This window comes from Alligator sinensis, unplaced genomic scaffold (assembly GCF_000455745.1).
Source record: "Alligator sinensis unplaced genomic scaffold, ASM45574v1 scaffold147_1, whole genome shotgun sequence".
In the NCBI taxonomy this organism is placed as follows: Eukaryota; Metazoa; Chordata; order Crocodylia; family Alligatoridae; genus Alligator; species Alligator sinensis.
The window spans coordinates 3,777,540-3,798,125 of NW_005841847.1; the positions used below are offsets into that span (position 1 = coordinate 3,777,540).

A 20,586-nucleotide genomic window follows, 5' to 3' on the forward strand; every position below is an offset into this window, starting at 1 on the left:
CAGCCAACTTTGTTCTCAACTTTGTCCCTGTTATTTGTATTCCTTGTGATCCAAGTGCCTGTCATCCCGTGTACCCTATCTATCCTGTTTGTCTCCATTTTGGGGGTTAGGTTCACAGAACTTGAATTACGCATCCCAAATAGTATAGTTGCTCTGTATTTCTCACCCCTCCCCATTCACGCCCCAAACCAAAAAACTCAGTTATTCACACAGTCCATTTATTAAGGCAAACAAGGTTTTACTTTTTTTCTCCTCATTCCCTCATAGATATAGATAGCCTTGGTTAGGTACCTTTTTTGTTGATTGTCACAACAGCACAATTGGGAAAATAGCATTTTTTAATGTAAGTCCCCTCTGCTGAAGAGATGATTGCTTCTGCATCAACAGAAATAAGTACATTAGAAGAATAATTGTGCACTAACAGATTATTATTTATTATTACAAAAGTATCTGAATAAGTTGCAGTGTTTAGACAAAACAAAAAGCTGTTTATAGAGCATTTCCAATAAGTCAGAACAGTGTTATGGGGGTTTTAAAGTTGTGCCGAATCCATGTGACAATAACGAATCAACATGTAGGAACTGATCCTGAAAATCTTTATGCATCGAAGTCATCCTATTTAATGAAATGGCACTTATCCCCTGAGTGAAGTCACTTGCATGTACAGGCATTTGCCAGACCAGTTCCTGAAAGACTAACCAAGATGTGAAATGAAAGAACAAAGTTGTGCTGGGTAGAAACATCTATGGACAACCATACTGACAAAGGAGTTATAAGCATCAATATTATATAAAAATACCATCCTGGACAGTGAAGGAGACTCAAAGTCAAAAAATATTATAAGGTAAGAGAAATATTTATTTAAATTTTGCACAAGAACGAGCTTATACTGAACAAATTCAATCAAGAAATAATAAGTGCAGTAAAACAAGGAAATATAGATGACTTTTCCCATCAGAAAACATTAAGTAGCCATGCCTGTGCATTACGTTTTTTTTTTTACAATAACTTGTATCTTTTTTTCTCAGTAGGTACTGTACATAACATATCTTAGCCAGCATATTCTTTGTTCCTGAAGACATCATCCTTTTACTCAACTTTATGTTAGATTCTGCAGTGAGCAATCAAACAAATCGTGCAGATTCAAATATTATTACGAAAAAGTCTCTGTGCCTATTGAAGTCTTGTATTTTCAAAGCTTCAGTAGGCTCAAAGGTCACTTCTAGTGGACTCTGTATCTTGACAACGTTATGTACAACGTTACAATGTGTCACTTTACTCTACCCTAATATTCTGCATAATGATGTCAGACATACAAATAGGCAAAAGTTGAGTCTGACCTCAAGCATTTCTGAGCTTCCATTTCTGAGCTTTTCTGAAGTCCTATACATTTCACTCTAACTCAGGTAATTGACAGCTCACTTCATTTATAACATTTCTGCACTTTTAAGATGGACAAAACTGATCAGATTTCAGTTTTGGCTTTATAGAATTTTTGGTCTAAATGTCTCTTTTTGAAGGAAAATTCATTAACCAGAAACTGCTTGTGAAAAATGGTTGTTAGCTTCACAGTTCCTGAAGGCACTGTGGATCCACGGAGCAGCAAACATGACCATTCTAGAGAGGGGAAAGAGGGGAAAAAGATTGAAACACATTAATATTCTGTAAGTTAATTTAAGAATGGAATTGACCACTTTTTATAAATGAATGTATAAATAATTTGATCAGATTTTAGCATCACTTTAGCTGCACACACTATGTAGAAGGAATCTAATGGTTCCACTAAATGCTCAGTGTGTTGTTTTCTATATCATAAGACCAAAAGAATGGAAAATTGAAAGAAAATGAAGTCAGTAAGAGATATGCTACTGACTATCAGGATTTGGGCTATTGTGCATATACAGCTATCAGAGAGGATGGGGCTCTAGGAATTTTATTTAGATGAGACAGAAGGCACCACTACTTGTAATTCAGCACTGTATACCTCATGTTAATATATGCAGGCTGTAGCACAGTCAACGATTAATTCTTAAAGTTTCCACTGATCATTTAGCTGCTTTTATATAAATATGAACAATTCCTGGAACAGAAAAATGATTAAACTATTTGTGAAAAGATAATATTTTCTGCATTTCTACCTCTTCTCTCCTCTGACTTTAACGCAAACAAAACGTGCATGCTTCTTTTCAATTCTGTAGGTATCTTTAATCAACTGAAGTTTCAGACTGATTAAAGACCAGTGGAAATCAGAATCATTCACACATTTCCTTGACTCTCTATGTGACAGGAAGCTAAACAATCCCAGTATTCTCCTTCTTCACTTGTGATTTGAAATGGTTTTGTGGCTAAGTCAGCTTTAGCTGATGCCTGGATTTCTGAATTCTTAAAGGATTTTGTGTAAACCTATTTTGCTATAGCTTGGTTAGAGAGGCTTATCCTGCAGCTTTGACCTTCCACATGATGCACAGCAAGGAAAGAGTAGGGCTAAAGCAATACAAATGAGATACATACTACTACAATATTAATAGCTTGTGTTACTGTATTAACTATATAAATTGTGTTCTGGTATTAGTTTGATTTATTTGGATACAAATATAGTATGCTGCAAAAGACAGTGTTAGGAAACAAAATAGGTCCTTGCATATTAAGGAACAGACTTGTATATGCTCTGTATTAAGAACCTGTGTCTTTTTTACTTTGCAATATTCAAGAATTCTTGACATGGACAAGCCAGGAGTATAGTGAGAACCTAATTTAAGCAGGCACAATGCCTGTCTGGGACTATCTGCACCTTGTAACTGTCCTAGGAGAAAAAAAATCAGCCACTGAAAGAGCCACCCTCTCCATCAGTGAGCTGGGGCATACTATCAGGAGTTCCTTGTGGATTCCTAGACTTTGTTTATTCCATTTCTCTCCTGACTCGGTACATTGCTCTGAGTGGGTGAGAGTGGATCTGAATGTCTTCCCTCTGCCTGGTATTGCACTCATGTTCTCTTGATAGAGAGAGCCTGAATGTAGTTCTGTGGGCATGCAGAACTAGAGTGCATCATGCTCATGGCCTTCAAACGTATTTTGACTTGAGTTATCAGGAGTCTACTGAGTTTGGTGAAGTATGTATATGACTTATATAGGCCCAAATAATGATTTTGGTTTACATGGCAGTAGCAAGGAGGGGAACTCTTAACTCTGTACAAACAGAATACAATTCAGACAGACCAATCTTAGGATCAGTCAGGTTGGTACTCAAGAGTAGGGCAATGCAACTAAGCCAATACATGGCTCTTGGTTCTATGTGTTCCCCAAACTGGAGCCTTAGTTCTTATTTTAGCTCTAGGGAAAGGACATGAGATGAGACCCAGAAACCACAGTATTATTCAGTAAGGATTATGGATCTTCATTTGAATGGATGTTTTGCTGTCTCCTCCCTTTGTCCCTCAACCACTGTTGACCTGCTATTTGTCAGTCTGCAAAAATACAGTTCACCTGCATTTTGAATGGAAATGTTTATTGTAACACCCCTATTTTTGCAAAGGCAGCAGAATTCAGATAAGCTTTTGGCTGTACATCATTTTGCTTGAGAAGATATATCCTTGTGATCCCAAGGAATATTGAATATTCAAGTTGTCATGCTGTCTTTTCTGTCAATTTTAAAGCAAGTAAGACATACTGGGATTTCCATTTTGTCATTATAAAGCTTAAAATATTTGATCATCACAATCCTCAAAAGAAGAAATATTGTTTTGGGTAATTCGATCTTAACTCTCCAAAATACAGTTCCTTTATGAAGTTATGTCTTTGACCTTCGAAAATTGATACTGTAGGTATCTGCAAGGCAGCATGGAGTTGGTAAAAGTAAGTTGCCATCATAGTGAAAGTGAGAGAATTCTGTGGAAAGGACAAGTCTGCTAACTTATTCAGAGTCTGCAACAGCATGGGCTATGATGCTATTTCTGTGCTGCTGGTGCATTTAAGCCATCATTCTGGTTCCTGAAAAACCCACAGCATTGACAGAAGAGGTTGAAGTTAATAAAGATGAATATTTTATATGGCAGTCTCTGCTGCTTTGAAAGTAAGTGCAGCAAATGACTTCCCACTGACTAGACTAAATGTATTAGTGCTAAATGTGTTAATATTTATGAACCTTTGAAAAAACTAGCAGAGAGGCCTTTTGGCTTCATTTTATGTTCTTTACCTTGCATTGGCATAGGGTGCACTCTGTGCCATGCTTAATCCAAGAAGATCCAGTGAAGCGAACCACGTTTGTTTCATCCAGACAAGTTTTAGTGATGTCATTACGAATGGTGTCTGCCTGGCAAGGGTCAGTGACACAACGTGGGCAACACTCGCTCTCAGGGAGTACGCTGAATTCACAGTCCACCTCTGGGCAAGTCAGTGGCCAACAGTCAACTTCACCTTGCTGTTAAAAAAACACATTTTAAGAACACAGAGATCAACAAGTATTCTATGTTGTTTCGACTTACTACTATGTGTTTCTATGACTATGCATTATCTTTCTCAGTTGGCTGAAACTTCCATTTCTTTCAATTAAGAAGACATGCAAACATTTTTTATACTCATTTCCTGTTGACAGTACCAGAACTTGGTTACTTTATTTCTGTACTTGAAACCAAAAACATATTATATTTAAGTTAAACGTGTTTTAAAAATAGTTGCAGTTGTAGTTTGAGGGTTGGAGGTGTTGGTAAATGAGGTTCTTTCCCCTTTTTGTTCAGCATCTTTTTGTATCCCTACTGTAGGACGGACAAAATTCACATCCTCTGGTGGATGTACAAGCCTAAGGGGCAGCACGGCAAGTGCAATTTGACTGCCCAGGGGAGCCAATGCTATATGAGGAGACAGGTTGCCTAGACTGTCTGCTTTCTTAGTAGCTTGTTTGGGACGACAAATAAAGATTGTCTTCCAATTTCAACTGCTCTTTCAATTTATACTAGTATAAATCCTTTCATTTCAAAACAAAATAATCCTGGCTTGCACGAGGACAAATATGAGGATTAGGCTGCATGTGTTTGGTATGACTGTTAGGTGCACTAGGGACCATGAAATCACTGTCGATGAGGTACTGTTGATATACCTATGAATATTAACAGAGTTCATAGATCTACTTTACACAGTTTCCTTCTTTTGAGAGGTACAGTGTTCATCTCCTCTCTGGTTTTTCTCATGCTGGGCTCTATTGGGTTCTGTTCTGTCACCAGTCTGTTCACTGTCTAGGTGCCTGTTAGGGGAGTTAGCAAAGTGCTGTTACCCTGATTTTAATGCAGTTGAGCTTCTTATTCAATGTCTAATCAAACATGGGGCCTGAATCAGAGCCTTCAGGAAGGCGTTAAAGATAGAAACTGAAATGACAAACTCTGCCCTATCAACTAACTCACCTTTAGTTTTATTCTCTGCTCAGCTGCTTTGTAAATGGGTGTTATCTTCAGCTGCTTGTGAACTTTTCCCATATGTCCTTGAGAAGAATGTTATGTCCCTTCCTTACAACCTCATCCTAATGACGTGGCTTTAGCCCTCTCCCGATTACATAAACTGCAAAGCACTTTGCAGTGAGCTACAACCTGGTGCCATTTGGAAATTTCCTCTGGTGCAGAATGTGGCTATGTTAAGTTTTAAGAGAAACTCCACATTATAAGAGAACTTTGTAATCTATATGCTTTCTGATTGGTTTCTAAGTTCAATTCAAATTACTGATTTTCTTCTATGAAGCCCTAACCTGTTTAGGTCTCTACACTAGAGATCTCATTTTGGTATAAAACTGCAGCAGATACAGTCAGCAAAGGCAATCAAGCTAACAGCAGCTCCACATTTAAAAAGGAAGAAGATGGTGACAGCATTTCTAGTAAATATCCCCGAGTCTAGAATTTGCTGCTTTTTTTTGTTGAATCGAAGGACCACATTAGCTGACTTTCAAAAGCTGATGCCCAAGCTGGCCCTGATGGCTTGAACTGAAACAAGTACTAATAAGTTGAATAAGAGATTTTTCTGCGGGGCTCAAAATTCTTTTGTCGTTACAAAAGAATCCATTTCAGGATTTTGTGTAACAACCTTAACATGCCTAGAGTTAATGGCTGCTTGTTTAGTTAGAATTTATGTTGAGAAGCCAACATTTGGCCCTACAGAAGTAGCTCATTTACAAAAACCATGTATCATGCATTAAACAGTGGTGAGTTAAGTGGTCCCCAGAGCACAGAGCTGAGAAATAACTTCTAAGAATTTGCTGAACAGGACTTTGTTTTACTTTTCTCTGTGAAGAAAGTATAATGTTGTTCTTTTTCATAAATTTCCCATCTGCCTCTGGTTTTCCTTGTTCTTATGAATCATATGATGCAGAGAATGAAAGCAAACAATGCCTAACCTTGCTGTTTTAATTGATATTTTGGGATTGAAAAAGAGTACAAAGAATGAACAAAAAAGTTATCACCTAAAACATCCATCTGGTAGATGAAGAAACTGGATACAATTACATAGAAGCATCTTGAATAAAGGAGTCATCTATGTAAACCCCAAATAGCAGGGCTTCTTTTGACATTGGATGAAGCACATGGGGACCTAATTTACTGTATTTTAGCAAAGGTAAAGTTGAAACCTAAGAAAGTTTGCTGGCTTTCATAACTGTTAGCCCAAGGAAAACCATTAGATGAACCAGATTTATATCTGGATATGAAATTATTTGTTTTCATCTGGTGATTGTTTCTGTCCAGGAAGTTTATTAAACAGCACTACATAGAAGTAGTACTGCCTCAGTGCATGAAATGTGTACCCTAGGGAAAAAAATCTTATACTTCTAAGGAACATGCTTTCAAGCTGATTTTAATATTTTAAAATCTTTCATCATATTAGAGGTAGCAAAGTGCAATTTGGTGAACAATTCACAAAGAATAAAGCACTCAGGAAATCCTGTCTTTTCTCCCGTTGGTGAAATATTCATAAACAAGTCAAGTTAACTAACTGCTATTGAAAATACCTGAATGAACAAATTTCAGACTATCGACTTCTCAGAAATTATTTTCTATGATATTAATTTAATAATTCAATATTCAGAATTTGCTCTTCAAACTGTGATTACCTAAATTACTTGCCATTGCTTAGGTTCCTTAACTGAAGGACCTCCAATATGCCAAAACAAACTTTCTTTCAGGATTAAACAAATTTCATTTTGTGATTAAATGAAACTTCGCCAAACTATCTGAAAACTTCAAGCCAAACCTTGATTACAGAAATTTATGAACAAGGAAACAAGCAAATACATTCCAAGTGAACTTTTCTGGAGTCGTGAAAATGTTTGAAATTATTTTTTGTTCCTTTCCACACTGATGTAATCAGAATACTTACCAAACATCGGCATTGTTGACAGTTCTGCACCCACGTGTCTCCACTGTTGTATGAGAGCTCCCCACTTTGATGAAGACATTGACTGCTGAGCCTTGGGTCACATTCAGGACAGCAAAACAAGTCAACAGTAGGGTTCTCACAGTCACAAACCATCCGCCGACACATCACATATCCTCTCTGTTGTTACATAACACAGAAACACAAAACAACAATATAAATTAGCATAACTCATAATAGTCACAGCACAAAAATTAGGCTTGATGGCCTAATTCTAGATCACATATTGATAATTCAAGAGTAATTTGGGGCAAAAAGCATTTCCCATTATATTAAAACTGGTTCATTCAGGGGTGAAAATTACAGTAGAAAATGTACAAATATCATAAGTTCATCTGCAGAGTAAATAAATCACTGAATGTTGTTAACTCCTCATGCACATGCTTCATAACACAGCAGTTCTTCAAACAAGTCTCTCCTGAGGTGATGAAATATGGTATTTTTTCTGAGAGCCAGATTTTAATGGATTTTCTAAGATTACACTATTTTTGTACGATGCTACTAAGTCTTGTTTGAAACTTCCATAGCAATCCATCTCTCTTATACCTATTATAAACTATTTAGATGAAGAACACTGCACCTATCCAAGGGCTAAATTAAACACTGGTGAAATCTTTTCTTCTTTTCATCAGCAGCATTTTCTGCATTAAGCATGAGTTTAGAAGACATGCCAACAAGTATTTAAGAAGGATAACCCATATTATGCAGAAGGGAGGGCACAAAAATAAAATATTTTTTCTTCCCTTCCATTCTTATCAGTTCTCTGTATTTCATAACCCTGAGTCTTATCACATCCCCAAAATCTACACACAAAAACACTGCTAGACATAAAATGACACCTCTCCAGGTGGAAAAAAACAGGAGATGGGCTATCCTTACTCTTAGTACTGTATACCTTCTCTCAGGATTCACTACACTGTCAACTGTTCATGAGATTAATCTCTATCCAGGCAGAATTGGGAAGCTCCATATTGGGCACAGGCATAACATACAGAAGCATGCTGACCACAAATGGCCCTGTGGAAATCACCTTCCCTGTGATATCACCCTTATGGAGAAGGGGATCCAGGGCAATAGTAATTTCACTGGGCTCCTGAAGTTTTCTTCCTCCTCAAACACACACCCTTCATTCCTATCACTAATTACAGCAGCACTGTAAGAGTAGTTCATTTCCTTTACTGACCTGGCATGAACAGACAGAACACCTGTCATTCTCCAGCACCCAAATCTGTCCATTGTGCTTGATTTTGTCTTCATGGATACAGTCTCCTGTGCAGTTCTTTCCATGAGGACATCGACAGTCATACCCACCATCCAAGTTAAAACAAACGGTGTCATTGGCACAGCTGTGCCTTCCAGTCCCGCATTCATCAATGTCTGTGAAAACATGCCACATAATGCTTTTAGACCCCATTCAATTAACAAAAACAGTCTTGCTACAGCCAATATAAATGATTCCCAGCCATTAAAGCCTTCAGCTGAAAATAAACAGATCACTCTACTTAACAAGGAAAGCATCAGCGATAACTGAACTTGCTATCAAAACCTTTTCCTGACTCTGTCTAATGCTTCTGGGTTCTCTTATGGATGGGCAGAGAAGTTAACGTGAAAGGTGATTCATGACCTCTGAACTCACTTTGAGGGAAGTGTACAGTTGATAAAGGTGTACTATCCAGATTTTATTAATTACGCCCATTACAGAGACATGTATGGCCTTTGTGACTAACACACAAAATAAAGAACAAGATGAGTCTGTCTTGGGAATAAAACTAAACAGCTTTGAAACAATTCTATTTCAAAGCATTCAGGCTACTTTAGAGAAATATTCCACAAATTCACACACAAGACTTTTGCAAGGACAAACTAACAGAAACACTGCCTTATACTTCAATACATCTTATCTAAATGTCTTCAGGTGTCTGTCTTCTCCTTTTGTTAAAAAAACCCCACCCCACCAATAATTTTATAAGGGCATAAGATATGTAATATTACTTGATATAAATAACATGCAAATGGTATTTAGAAATCAAAGGCCAGATCCTCTGTTGGTGTAAAATACTGTAGCTCCATCAACTTTTATCATAAGTCATTACAATCTTCCTGCACATTATTAATTACAGTCTGCATGAAAAATAGGATATTTATAATACTAACTATACAGGAACCCCACAAAATGAAAAATAATTGATAGTCATGCATGTATCTGTCTTATTCAGCCCCCAGGTTTTGCACAATACTCCATTCAAAGATGGATATGAATATTTCTCCAGACTGATCTTATATAAATCTAAACTTTAAATCAGAACAGCTCAATTAAAATTGCAGTTCAATGTGTAGCTGCAGGCAAAATAATAAACAAGATATTAAGATGCATAAGAAATGGCATGGCAAGTAGAACAGGAAAATATTTCAAAGTCATTATATAAATAGCTTTATCTAAAATACTGCATGCCGTAGTGGTCACTCCATCTCCAAAACCCCACCCCCCAAAACTGTAAAATTCAAAGGATTTCAGACAACGGTGATGGAAATGATCAGGGCATGAAAGAAATGTCATATAAAGAAGGAGTGAAAGGAAGGGGACTGTTCACCTTGAAAAGCAGATGGATAAGAAAGGACATGTTAAGAGTAGCTAAAAATAACAAATGACAGAGAAGGTGCATCAGCAGCTTTTCTTCTCCCTGTCTCAATACAAGAGTAAGGAGACAGTCAATGAAATTGAAAAATGGTGAATTTAAGCTTGATAAAAGGAAAATACTTTTTCACACAATACACACACAAAAATAGTGAAAATCATTGCCACAAGATGCTGTTGAGGTCAAAATCTTTATACAATTCCAAAAAGGACTGTACTTTTGCATGATAGACAAAATACCCCGAGTTGTCATGCCAACAGATTTTGCTAGCAGATATTAAACTTGAGCCTCCATGTTTATGCCAACATTTACCTTTTAGACATTAGGGGACCTAATTTTAGGGTATATTGGGGTAGCATATGTTAGAGGCCATGACTGAAACAAGGTCCTGGTCAAACTCAAAAATGGATGTAACCTACTATGGATGTCCCTAAGCAGATGTAACAGCACACTTAGTGAAACTAATATGAAAAATATTGTTCAAACCAACATGAATAAAGCAGGCAGTTTCCCATAGGTTTAACTCTAAATCAGTGGTTCTCAACATTTTTAGACTCAAGGACCCCCCTCGTTAAATTAGAGCCCCTATGAAAACAACAGCTTTTTCTTTCACTTGTTTTTTTTACTATGGAAAAATACTAGAGCATTCTTGTTTTGCAAAGAGCTCAGAAAGACCACAACAGGTCAGAATAGGACTGACAATATGGATTCCTATGTGAAATCAATGGGTTTATCTTGTGAATTGTGTAGGCACTAATAGTGTGCGACACCCTTATAAGAATCTTACAGAACCCTGGTTGAGAATCACTGCTCACTGGTCACAGGGCACCATGACGATTGACTTCCATCAACCAACCACCCTCTGGGTCCGACCATGGAGCCAATTCCCCAGCCAGCGATCATGGTGGACCCGAGGCTGCAGTCAGCCAGTGTTGCCAAGAGGTGATCATGGGATACCAGATCGAAGGCTTTTTTGAAGTCAAGATATATGACATCAATCTCCTCTCCCTTGTCCAGGTGATGGGTCATCTGGTCATAGAAGGAAATGAGATTGGTCAAGCCCTTACATAAAAGGGCAGTCCCAAAATACATGCAACACAGATTCTTCAGCCCGATATCCCTCTCTCAGGCACATGACCAATCTTATGCCCAATATATGCTGAATGCCCCACACAGGAAGACTATTCCATATCATCATCCATATTTTAATTGTATGTTCTCCTTTCATTTTATTATCTGTCATTTCTTTCCACACATTTGCCATCTCTTTCCATCAGATCTCCAATTATTGTTATCTTATCTTTCTTTCTTGTCATATTAATCATTTTCTTATGGTCTTTCAAACACTCTAATCCCAATCCCTCAAGTTTATATACCCATACAAAGCTCTCCATCTTTGCATAGTGGTCCAGTGGCTGCCATGAACATGGCTTTTTCTATTCTCCTTTGTACATGCCCCATCTTAACATTCTTCCTGCCAGGTAATGGCAGAAATATGCAGTCTTCCCAACTCCCTCTGTTATCCCTTTACAGAACATTCTTATGAAGTTAGTATACACAAAGCTTTCCAAATCTGGCATTCCCCAACCTCCTAATTACCTGACTTTGTATGTCTCTGTTCTGACTTCCCTTTCTCTTTGACTTTCCCCTCAAGAAACACATATCTGCCTCTGTACCCTCGTTATCCGTTGCCATGATGCATCTTTCCCATGTAAAGGATTATTGGCAAGAGTATGCTGTGTGTTTTCACCAGAGCCACTTTACCCTGGAAAGATACCGTTCTAACACTCCACAGTCCCAATATCTGTCTTCCTCTTTTCTTTAACTTCTCCCACGCCTTTGTTGCTTTCCCTTTGGTGTCTATTAGGATTTCCAAGATCTTGATCATACCCTTTACCACCTGCAGCCCAAACTTCTGTAAATACTCCCAATTTCTCATCCCCATCAACATACTTTTTAGCATATTTAATTTTGCCCTTGACACTTCACCGTAGTCCTCAGTATGCTTCAATATCCACTTGATTGATATGTTGTCCTGATCCATTATGTTCACATCATCCATCTATAACGTGCATTTAACTTCAGGGACAGCACACATCCCTGTCTTACCTCTGTTTATACGGGGAACGCTTTGCTCGAGTAACCACTTACCAGTACTCAACTTCCTGCTTTGCTCTATACCATTTTGTAGTCCAGTCATATATATATAAAGTCTGTGCATTTTTTGGGAGGGACCTTTTTTATTTTTGAAATTCATAACTGAGGTGCTAAGGAAGAAATGTAGCCTGGGAGTCACTTTTCTAATCTTGACATTTAGCTACCATCTTTGAAAATGGTGGCCATGACTAACAAGATGAATAAAAGTTGATATCTCAGTACCTATGAGGCTGATTTTGATTTTCTAAACAACTTTATATAGGTATTGCAATAACCTACAAACTTGCTTTGTCTTTTGATAATCAGGGATCCTTGATTTCTCTGTTTAAAAATCGCAAATTCTCTGATAAAACACTGCAACTTCCCTCACAAAAAAACCAAAATCCAGGATTAAAATGAAACACCACTATATATATTGTTAAGAAACTGGACACAATGTTTTACTGATATATTTATAATTTTAAAGCAATTTGCAAGCCTACTGGTACCTCAATCACTATAGTAAAATACATTCTAAATTCCTATACATTTTGGTATTTGATTTTGGGGTTTTTTTATCTTGGAAAATCAGAGTTCCCCCTGCCCACTTTGCTCACCAGGATGCAAGTCCAGGCCCCTCACTCCCAAGCCACACACCGCCAACCCTGCTGGTGCCCCTCACTCCCAAGCCATAGCCACAGCCCTGCTGGTGTTCCTCTCTCCCCACCCACAGCCCCCCTGGCCCTGTTGGTGCCCCATGCCACCCACAGTCCTGCCAGAGGGGGTCCCAAGCTGCTAGGGTTAAGGGACTAGGAAGGGAGGCAGCGACAGTGAAGCGGAGTGCAGAGCCTGGCTTCCCTTCAACCATGGTACAGCACGGGCAAAGCAGCACAGTTCCACACCATCACCCCTGCTGCTGCTGGGTGGGCAGGGGGCACCTCACCAAAGTGGAGCAGGGCTCGCAGCAGCAAGGAGTTTCCCTGCCCACCCCTGTCTGTCCCGCCAGGTCCCACCTGCGGGGCTGTGGAGGCCCCCAGGCTGAGGGCAGCAAGGCAGGGAGCCTGAGCCCACAGTGGGCAGCCTACCCCTGCCTCCACCACCCACCACCCACGCACACATCTTGGGGGACATGCCCCCCCCAACCCCGGGAGTGCATGCAGCAGCAGGGAGCCAACACCCACGCCCCCTGGATGAGCCACCTGCAGTCCATTCCCATCCCTTGCTGAGGCCCTGTGGCCAAGCACAGTCCTGGGCCCCAAGCCCCACACACTGCCCGAGCCCTGCCCAACTCCCTCATTCCCTATTTCCCTCTGGAAGCCTTAATCCCACATCCACTGCCAGACCTACCTGGGGGAGCTGCTTTTCCAGGCTGCATGGTGGCCATATATATGCATGTGTACATGTGCACATGCACCTGGCACCCCCTGCCTGACCACCCTCCTCCCACTCCCCTCAGCTGAAGGCTGGAGCTCTGCCAGCCTGCAAAGAGCTTTTTGCAAAAGTGGAAAATCCATTTGTTTCTCTGTTAAAATGAGAAGTCCACGTTTATCTCAGTTAAAAGGGAAAATCCGCATCTTTTTTCTGTTTTTCCGTGGGAAACAGAAAACCTGTATCCCTGTTGATGAGTAATGGCCTGCTGGCAACTCTAAGCCTTTAAATACAAAACAACAACATTACTGACCACTTCTTAATGTATAACATACATCATATAATGGTATCTGCTCTTAATGGTTTGGTAATCCCATCCTTCTATTGTTACTTCTTATCTACATTAATTTTTTATTTCTTCTTTTGTAGTGAATCAAGAGAAGACAACTAGTTAAGAATAATGGATAATAGAACAGGGGCTGGAATTACCCAACAAAACAAGAGGCCAGCACTTTTAGTTGCAACACTGCCAAAAGGAACCAAGAAAAAACCTCAAACATTCGATAATGATGTGTGTGTCATATGTGAAAAAACTTCAACATTCAAAAAGAACCCCCTACAGCAAATTTCCCAGGATGCACAGAATTAACTTGCAAAAAAAGCTGAAGAATGCAAGGACTTAAGCACAAGTTTTGATACAGTATATGCTTGAGAATTATCCTGGCACATGTCTGTGAGTTCAATGGCAGTGGTCTATATGCAAGAGATGGTATTCACCTCACAGGCAGAGGGAAGAAGCTCTTCTCTACCTGAACTGCCAACTTGCTGAGGAGGGCTTTAAACTAGGCATGTCTTGGAAAGAGGGGGAAGGTTCCACTGATGTACATGAATCTTTTAGCCATGATGACCTAGGGGAAGGCATTCACATAGTAGACACCCAGATGAGCACTAACGCCCTGACACTTGCAGAGTGACATAAAACCTGAGGTGACTAGAGGTACACTAAGGTGCCTTCATGGGAACACCAGAAGCACGGGTAATAAACAGGAGGAACTGGCACTCCTTCTAGTAGACGTGGAATTTGACCTCATTGGTTTTGACGGAGACCTGGTGGGATGATATGTACGATTGGACAGTGGGTATCAAGGGCTGTAGACTCTATAGGAACGATTGAGTAGGGAAGAAGGGAGGAGGTGTGGCCCTCTATGTGAAAGAGTGGTACCCCCTCCCTGCAGGTCATGTTTGATAGCAGGGAGAGGTCCCTTGAAAACCTGTGGGTCACGATACAAGGGGTTCAGGAGAGGGAGAGCTGATGGTGGGAGTCTACTACGGGCCTCCCTCCCAAGAAGAGGAGAATGATAAGACATTCTCCAGAGAACTGACTGAGGCAGCCAGCACTAAAGACCTGATTGTCATGGGTGACTTCAACTACCCTGATATCTGTTGGGAGGACCATTTAGCCAGCTCCAGCAGGTCAGCCAACTTCTCGGCAGCTACTGATGACCTGTTCCTGAGACAGGTTGTGGAAGGGCCAACTACGGGAAAGCCACTCTGGACTTAGTGCTGACCAAAGGGGAGGGCATGGTAGGTGACCTGAGGACCTGAAAGTACTCTGGGCAACAGTGATCAAGATCTGATTAGGTTCACCATCCAACGAAAGGCTGGGAATTCAGTTAGTAGAACAGAAGTCCTAGACTTCAGAAAGGCAGACTTTGGCAAACTCAGTAGTCTAGTTAGAGAGGCCCTCTGCAACCAGAACTGGACATTTGGGAGTTCAGGAACAGTGGTGCTTCCTCAAGGGGGCAATTCTCACTGCTTAAAAAGAGGCCAATCCCATGTGGTCAAAAAGCATGAAAGGAGTCAAGACACCTGCTTGGCTCAACAGGGATATTAGGGAACTATTGAAAAAGAAAAAAGAAGCATATAACTAATGGATAAATGGTTCAGCAACCAGAGAGGAGTACACTTACATAGCCAGGGTCTGCAGGTATGAGACACAGAAAGCAATGGCAGCCATGAAGATCAAGCTTGCAACCGAAATAAATTACAACAAAAAGTCCTTCTATAGGTACATAGGGAGCAAGAAAAAAATCAAACTCCTCTGTGGGACCCATACTGAATACAGAGGGGCAACCTAGAGTTGATCCCCACAAAAAGGCAGAGCTCCTAAAGACATACTTGACATCGGTATTCCTGAAATCAGAAGGGAGCTCTTCACCTGTCCAGAGGCCCAGGGAATATGGGGAAGACAACAAACCACATGAAATCAGTCCCAAACAGGTGATGGTACTCTTAGAACATTTGGATGTTTTCAAGTCTACTGGGCCAGATGGCCTGCATCTGAGAGTCCTGAAAGAACTGGCCAAGCTCATAGCAGAGCCTCTGGCAAAGCTGTCTGCAGAGTCGTGGAACTCAGGAGTGGTCCCAAATGACTGGAAGAGGGCCAGTGTGGTACCTATCTTTAAGAAATGGAAGAGGGATGACCCTGCAAACTATAGACCAGTCAGTCTGACTTCAGTCCTGGAAAAAATTTTGCAAAAATTGTTAAGGAGGTCATCAATTACAAGCTCATAACTGGTGGGGTATTAAGAAGCAACCAGCATGGCTTTGTTGAGGGTAGATCAAGCCTGACAAACCTGGTATCCTTTTATGACCAGGTAACTAACCAGCTAGATAAGGGTCATGAGGCTGATATTATTTACTTAGATTTCAGGAAGTATTTAGATTTCTCCTATGAGGAGAGACTCCAGGAACTGGGCCTGTTTAGTCTGAGTAAGAGAAGACTGAGACATGACTTGATAGCTGCCTACAAGTACATCAGGGGTGAGCACCAAGATCTAGGGGAGCAACTCTTCAGGAAGGCACGCCTTGAGAGGACAATGACCAATGGGCACAAGCTAATTTAGGGAAAATTTAGGCTGGACATTAGGAAAAACTTCTATTCCATGAGAGTAACTAGAACCTGGAACACACTCCCAGCAAAAGTGGTGCAGTCACCATCCTTGGAGGTGTTCAAGAGGAGGCTGGATAAGACCCTCGTTGAACTTGTTTGAGCCCAATAATCTCCTGCCCATGGCAGGGGACCAGACTTGATGATCTTGCAAGTCCCTGCTGGTCCTTTTATTCTATGATTCTATGTGACTGAGCAGGATATATACATGTACAAGAAGAAACCAGGAGATGCACCATCATATTACTATTGCCTTTCATTATTTCCAGAGCATGATATAATGTCTGCTGTTCTTGGGGTTTATGGAGTCACTGGAGTAAATACAGTGGGAGGTTTCTTTCGCTATGGTAAAATTACATCAATGAAGCGAATTTTACAATCAAAAGATCTGATGTACATGGAGACACTGCAACAACCTGGAGCTCATTGAAGAACTGTTCGATAAACTGGCTGTATTCACTGTCAGAATAGTTTACAATGATCCTGTGAGCGATAGTTTGTAAATTCCCTTTGAGGATTAGAACTGACAGATTGGAGAGAAAGTGTTCACCCACAGGTAATTGGGTATTTTTAACTTTGATAGATTTTCAGTTTGTGTTCATTCTGGTATGTAGTTGTTGTTTGGTTTCTCCTACATATTTTCCATCAGGGCATTTAGTGCACTGGATGAGATATATTACATTTCTGGAGGTGCAGGTTAACATCCAGGAATGGTGATGGTTCCATTGTGGGGTGTAGTAATTGCGGGAGTGTCTCACAGACCACTGAGGTGCCCTGCTCCCAAAGAGGGGAAAACTGCTAGGGAGGAAGCCCTAGCAAGAAATAAGGACCCCAGCTGTGGGTTGCCGGGGCAACCAGGGAAGGTCAGATGACCAAAAGGGGCAGGGCCTGGCTCCCTTATAAACCCTAGGGGCCAGCTGCCAAGGAGGAAGGAGCTCTCTGCCCTGGGAGAGAGGGAAAACCTGATACAGGAGCTGCATCCAACATTGCTGAGAGTTAAAGGGTCACTGGTAGGACCGAATGTTGTTTGGGCCAGGTGGCTTCTGTTTATGTTATAGCCGAAGGGCTTGCGTTTATGTTGTTGTTTGTGACCGGTGGTTTGGGAGAGGCTATTAGGGGTTGGAGGAGGCCTCATAGGAAACTCACAGAGGAGTGTGAGGACCCCAGTGCCAGTGAGGGCGCAGCATTCGGGGTGCACAGACCCCAGCCCTAGAGAAGGGCAGTTGGGAATCCCCAGAGAGGGGGCATTACTGAGAGGCCCCAGTGAGGGCATGGTGAGCCCCAGAGATGGGGCGGCCTTATTGAGAAGCCCAGTGAGGGCATCTTGAGCCCAGAGAGGGCGGCTTGACAGAGAAGACCCCGAGAGGGGGCAGCAGTATTGAGGAGCGCCCTGAGAGGGGGCAAAAGCCCCAGAGAAGGGGGCAGTTACTAAGAAGCCCCAGTGCAGGCGTGGTAAGCCCCGGAGAGGGGGCGGCACTACTGGGGAACCCCCAGAGAGGGGGCAGTTGCCGAGAAGCCCCAGAGGAAGGGGGCATTACTGGGGAGCCCCAGAGAGGGGGCAGCGTAACTGAGGAGGCTCAGAGAGGACAAAAAGGAACCAGATCATAATTAGAATGAGACATAACATCTATTCCATTGGCGAGGTGTGGACTGCGGTGTAGGGGAGGAAACAGAGCCGCAGATAGCGCCCCCTGGCAGCGGGGCAGTACAAGGGCAGCCTCCCGCTAATTAACACCAATTAATCAATTAACAACAAGGCATGGCAGGCGAGTAGGCAGGCGGTTGCCCCCAGGAACAGGTGTGCGGGCCACGTTTAGGTCAGCCCAGATTGTGTATGTACCTGTCACAGAGTGGCAAATCTCAAAAGGGCTTTCACCAAAAAAGGACACTCTTCAAGAGACATAAATTGCACTTTTGAAAGAGCCACCCAGATACCACATGAAGAATTGCTGCAGTACAAAAAGAAAACCCCCACGAACCTCACACCATTATTTATGACATACCATCCTTCCCTGGAACCCATATAGAAAATCCTCAAACACTTGCAACCCATGCTAGAAGAAGACCCAAATGCTCAAATAAATCTTTCCAGAACCACCCATCCTAGCCTTTAAACATGCGCCAAACCTTGCTAATCTCATCACCAGAAACTTCCTATGGCCCAAACCACACCGAATGAATCCAGATCATGCTTGGATAAGAAATAAAAAACCTGCCAACACATCTCCACCACTCTTACAATAACTACATCCCACAACTACATCACCATTCCTGGACATTACACTTGTACCTCCAGAAATGTAATATATCTCATCTAGTGCACTAAATGCCCTGATGGAAAATATGTAGGAGAAACCAAACAACAACTGCACACCACAATGAATGCACACTAAAAATCCATCAAAGACAAAAATATTCAATTACCTGCGGGTGTCCACTTCTTACAGGACAATCACTCCCTCTCCGATCTCTCAGTCCTAATCCTCAAAGGGAACTTACAAAACACTTTTGTAGAAAAGCCTACAAACTTCACTTCATAGATCTAGCTACTGGATACAAAAAATAATGGACTAAATATAGACATTGGATGTATGTCAAATTGTAACCTGCCTGCCATCTGAGAACCCTAGGTAACCTCTCTACAGTGTACTAGCTGCATTCTTTCACCAGGTCAATATCCCCTTTCCACCTCCCACCTCCCCACCTATTGTCTACCAGATAGCTGCATTTTCACAGATCTGCATTTTTGCATATTGGCTTCTAAACTATCCAGGGGAGCACCCAAACCAACAGCAGAATCTCGCCAATTCCTGAAGAAGTGTTTGTGCCCAAAAGCTTACAAAGAACAATTTTTTCCAACTATTTAGTTGGTCTAATAAAAGATATCACATTTACCCAAAGAACCTTGCCTGCCAAACTTGCATACATGAAATTCACATCTACATTATCCATCAGCATCAAACTTTAGTCATTATCTGCAAAATACTTAAGCACAAATCATCCACCTCTTGCAAAATCTTGCTTCAGTGATTTGATTTTGGATTTACAACAAACCACCATAAACAGTGAATTATGATGCTGACATTTTGTTTACAGCTGTAACTGGGGAGCAAACTCTGTAAACTAATGAGGACACTGGGAAATGAACCCTGCATCAATTACTGCTGAATACAATGAAGGGATGAAGCAGGGAGTCCAGGCTGCAAATTTCCAGAAACCCCAAACACGGGTGTTATATCATTATTATCACTCCCATACCACCTTCTAAAAACAAATAAATGTACTGGAGCCCACTCACAATACAGAGCTGAGGAATCAAATAGTCTGAACCTTATAAATAGTGATGGGTAAGTCTCAAGAAGTCTGCACTGGGAAAATCCTGCAAAATGTCAGTAGTTATCCAGAGGTTAATTGTGAATCAAATCTTGCTTATTTAACACGAGAGAACTTTCAATAGGTCTGATGTTGTACATTTTAAGGTTTTCTCTCTCATTCCTCCTTCAGTCCATCCCCTACCAATCTAATTACATCACCTGACAATAAAGAAGTTATTTGTCTTGCAGTAACTCTAGTTCTTTGAAATATATTAGCCATATATACAGCTTCTGTTCTTTTAATTTCCTCTGTGCATGGGACATCACAGCTTTTTGGTCAGCAGCACATGGCTGCCCAAGTACACTCATGCTCCCATACTGAAGGTACAAAAAGTAGTGAAAAACCAGTCCCTTCTCTGCTACAGAATCCAACTAAATACTAGGACTCTGGAGCAGAAAGGAAGGATGAGTCATAGAAATATATATACACATTTACACACACACATGCAGACTTGTGGACAATGCATCTCAAAGAACATCAGTCACTGTGCTAATTATTGTATTATGTCTGCATATAACACCCCTCCCAAAATATAACACATTATTTTTCTCCATCTCAGCAGAAAGTAGGACACATGCCAATGGCTTGAAATTGCAGCAAAATAGGTGTAGATTGGACATCAGGAAAAAAGGTCTTTACTGTTATAGTGGTGAGGCAGTGGAACAGACTACCTATGAAAATTTTGGAATCTCCTTCATTGGAAGTTTTCAGCAG

General features: G+C 41.0%; 1 protein-coding gene across 4 annotated transcripts in view; it reads right to left on the reverse strand.

Annotated features, from left to right (window-relative positions):
- Positions 1–410: 410 nt before the first annotated feature.
- NELL2 (neural EGFL like 2) overlaps positions 411–20,586 on the reverse strand; it is a 250,335-nt gene continuing 230,159 nt past the window's right edge. For all 4 annotated transcript variants that reach the window (XM_025208486.1, XM_025208477.1, XM_025208491.1 and 1 more), the window contains 4 exons: positions 8,591–8,784; positions 7,351–7,527; positions 4,193–4,417; positions 411–1,617 (listed from right to left, as the gene is read on the reverse strand). In XM_025208486.1, the coding sequence (XP_025064271.1) occupies positions 1,567–1,617; positions 4,193–4,417; positions 7,351–7,527; positions 8,591–8,784 (647 nt within the window). In that variant the 3' untranslated portion in view covers positions 411–1,566. The remainder of the gene's footprint in view (positions 1,618–4,192; positions 4,418–7,350; positions 7,528–8,590; positions 8,785–20,586) is intronic.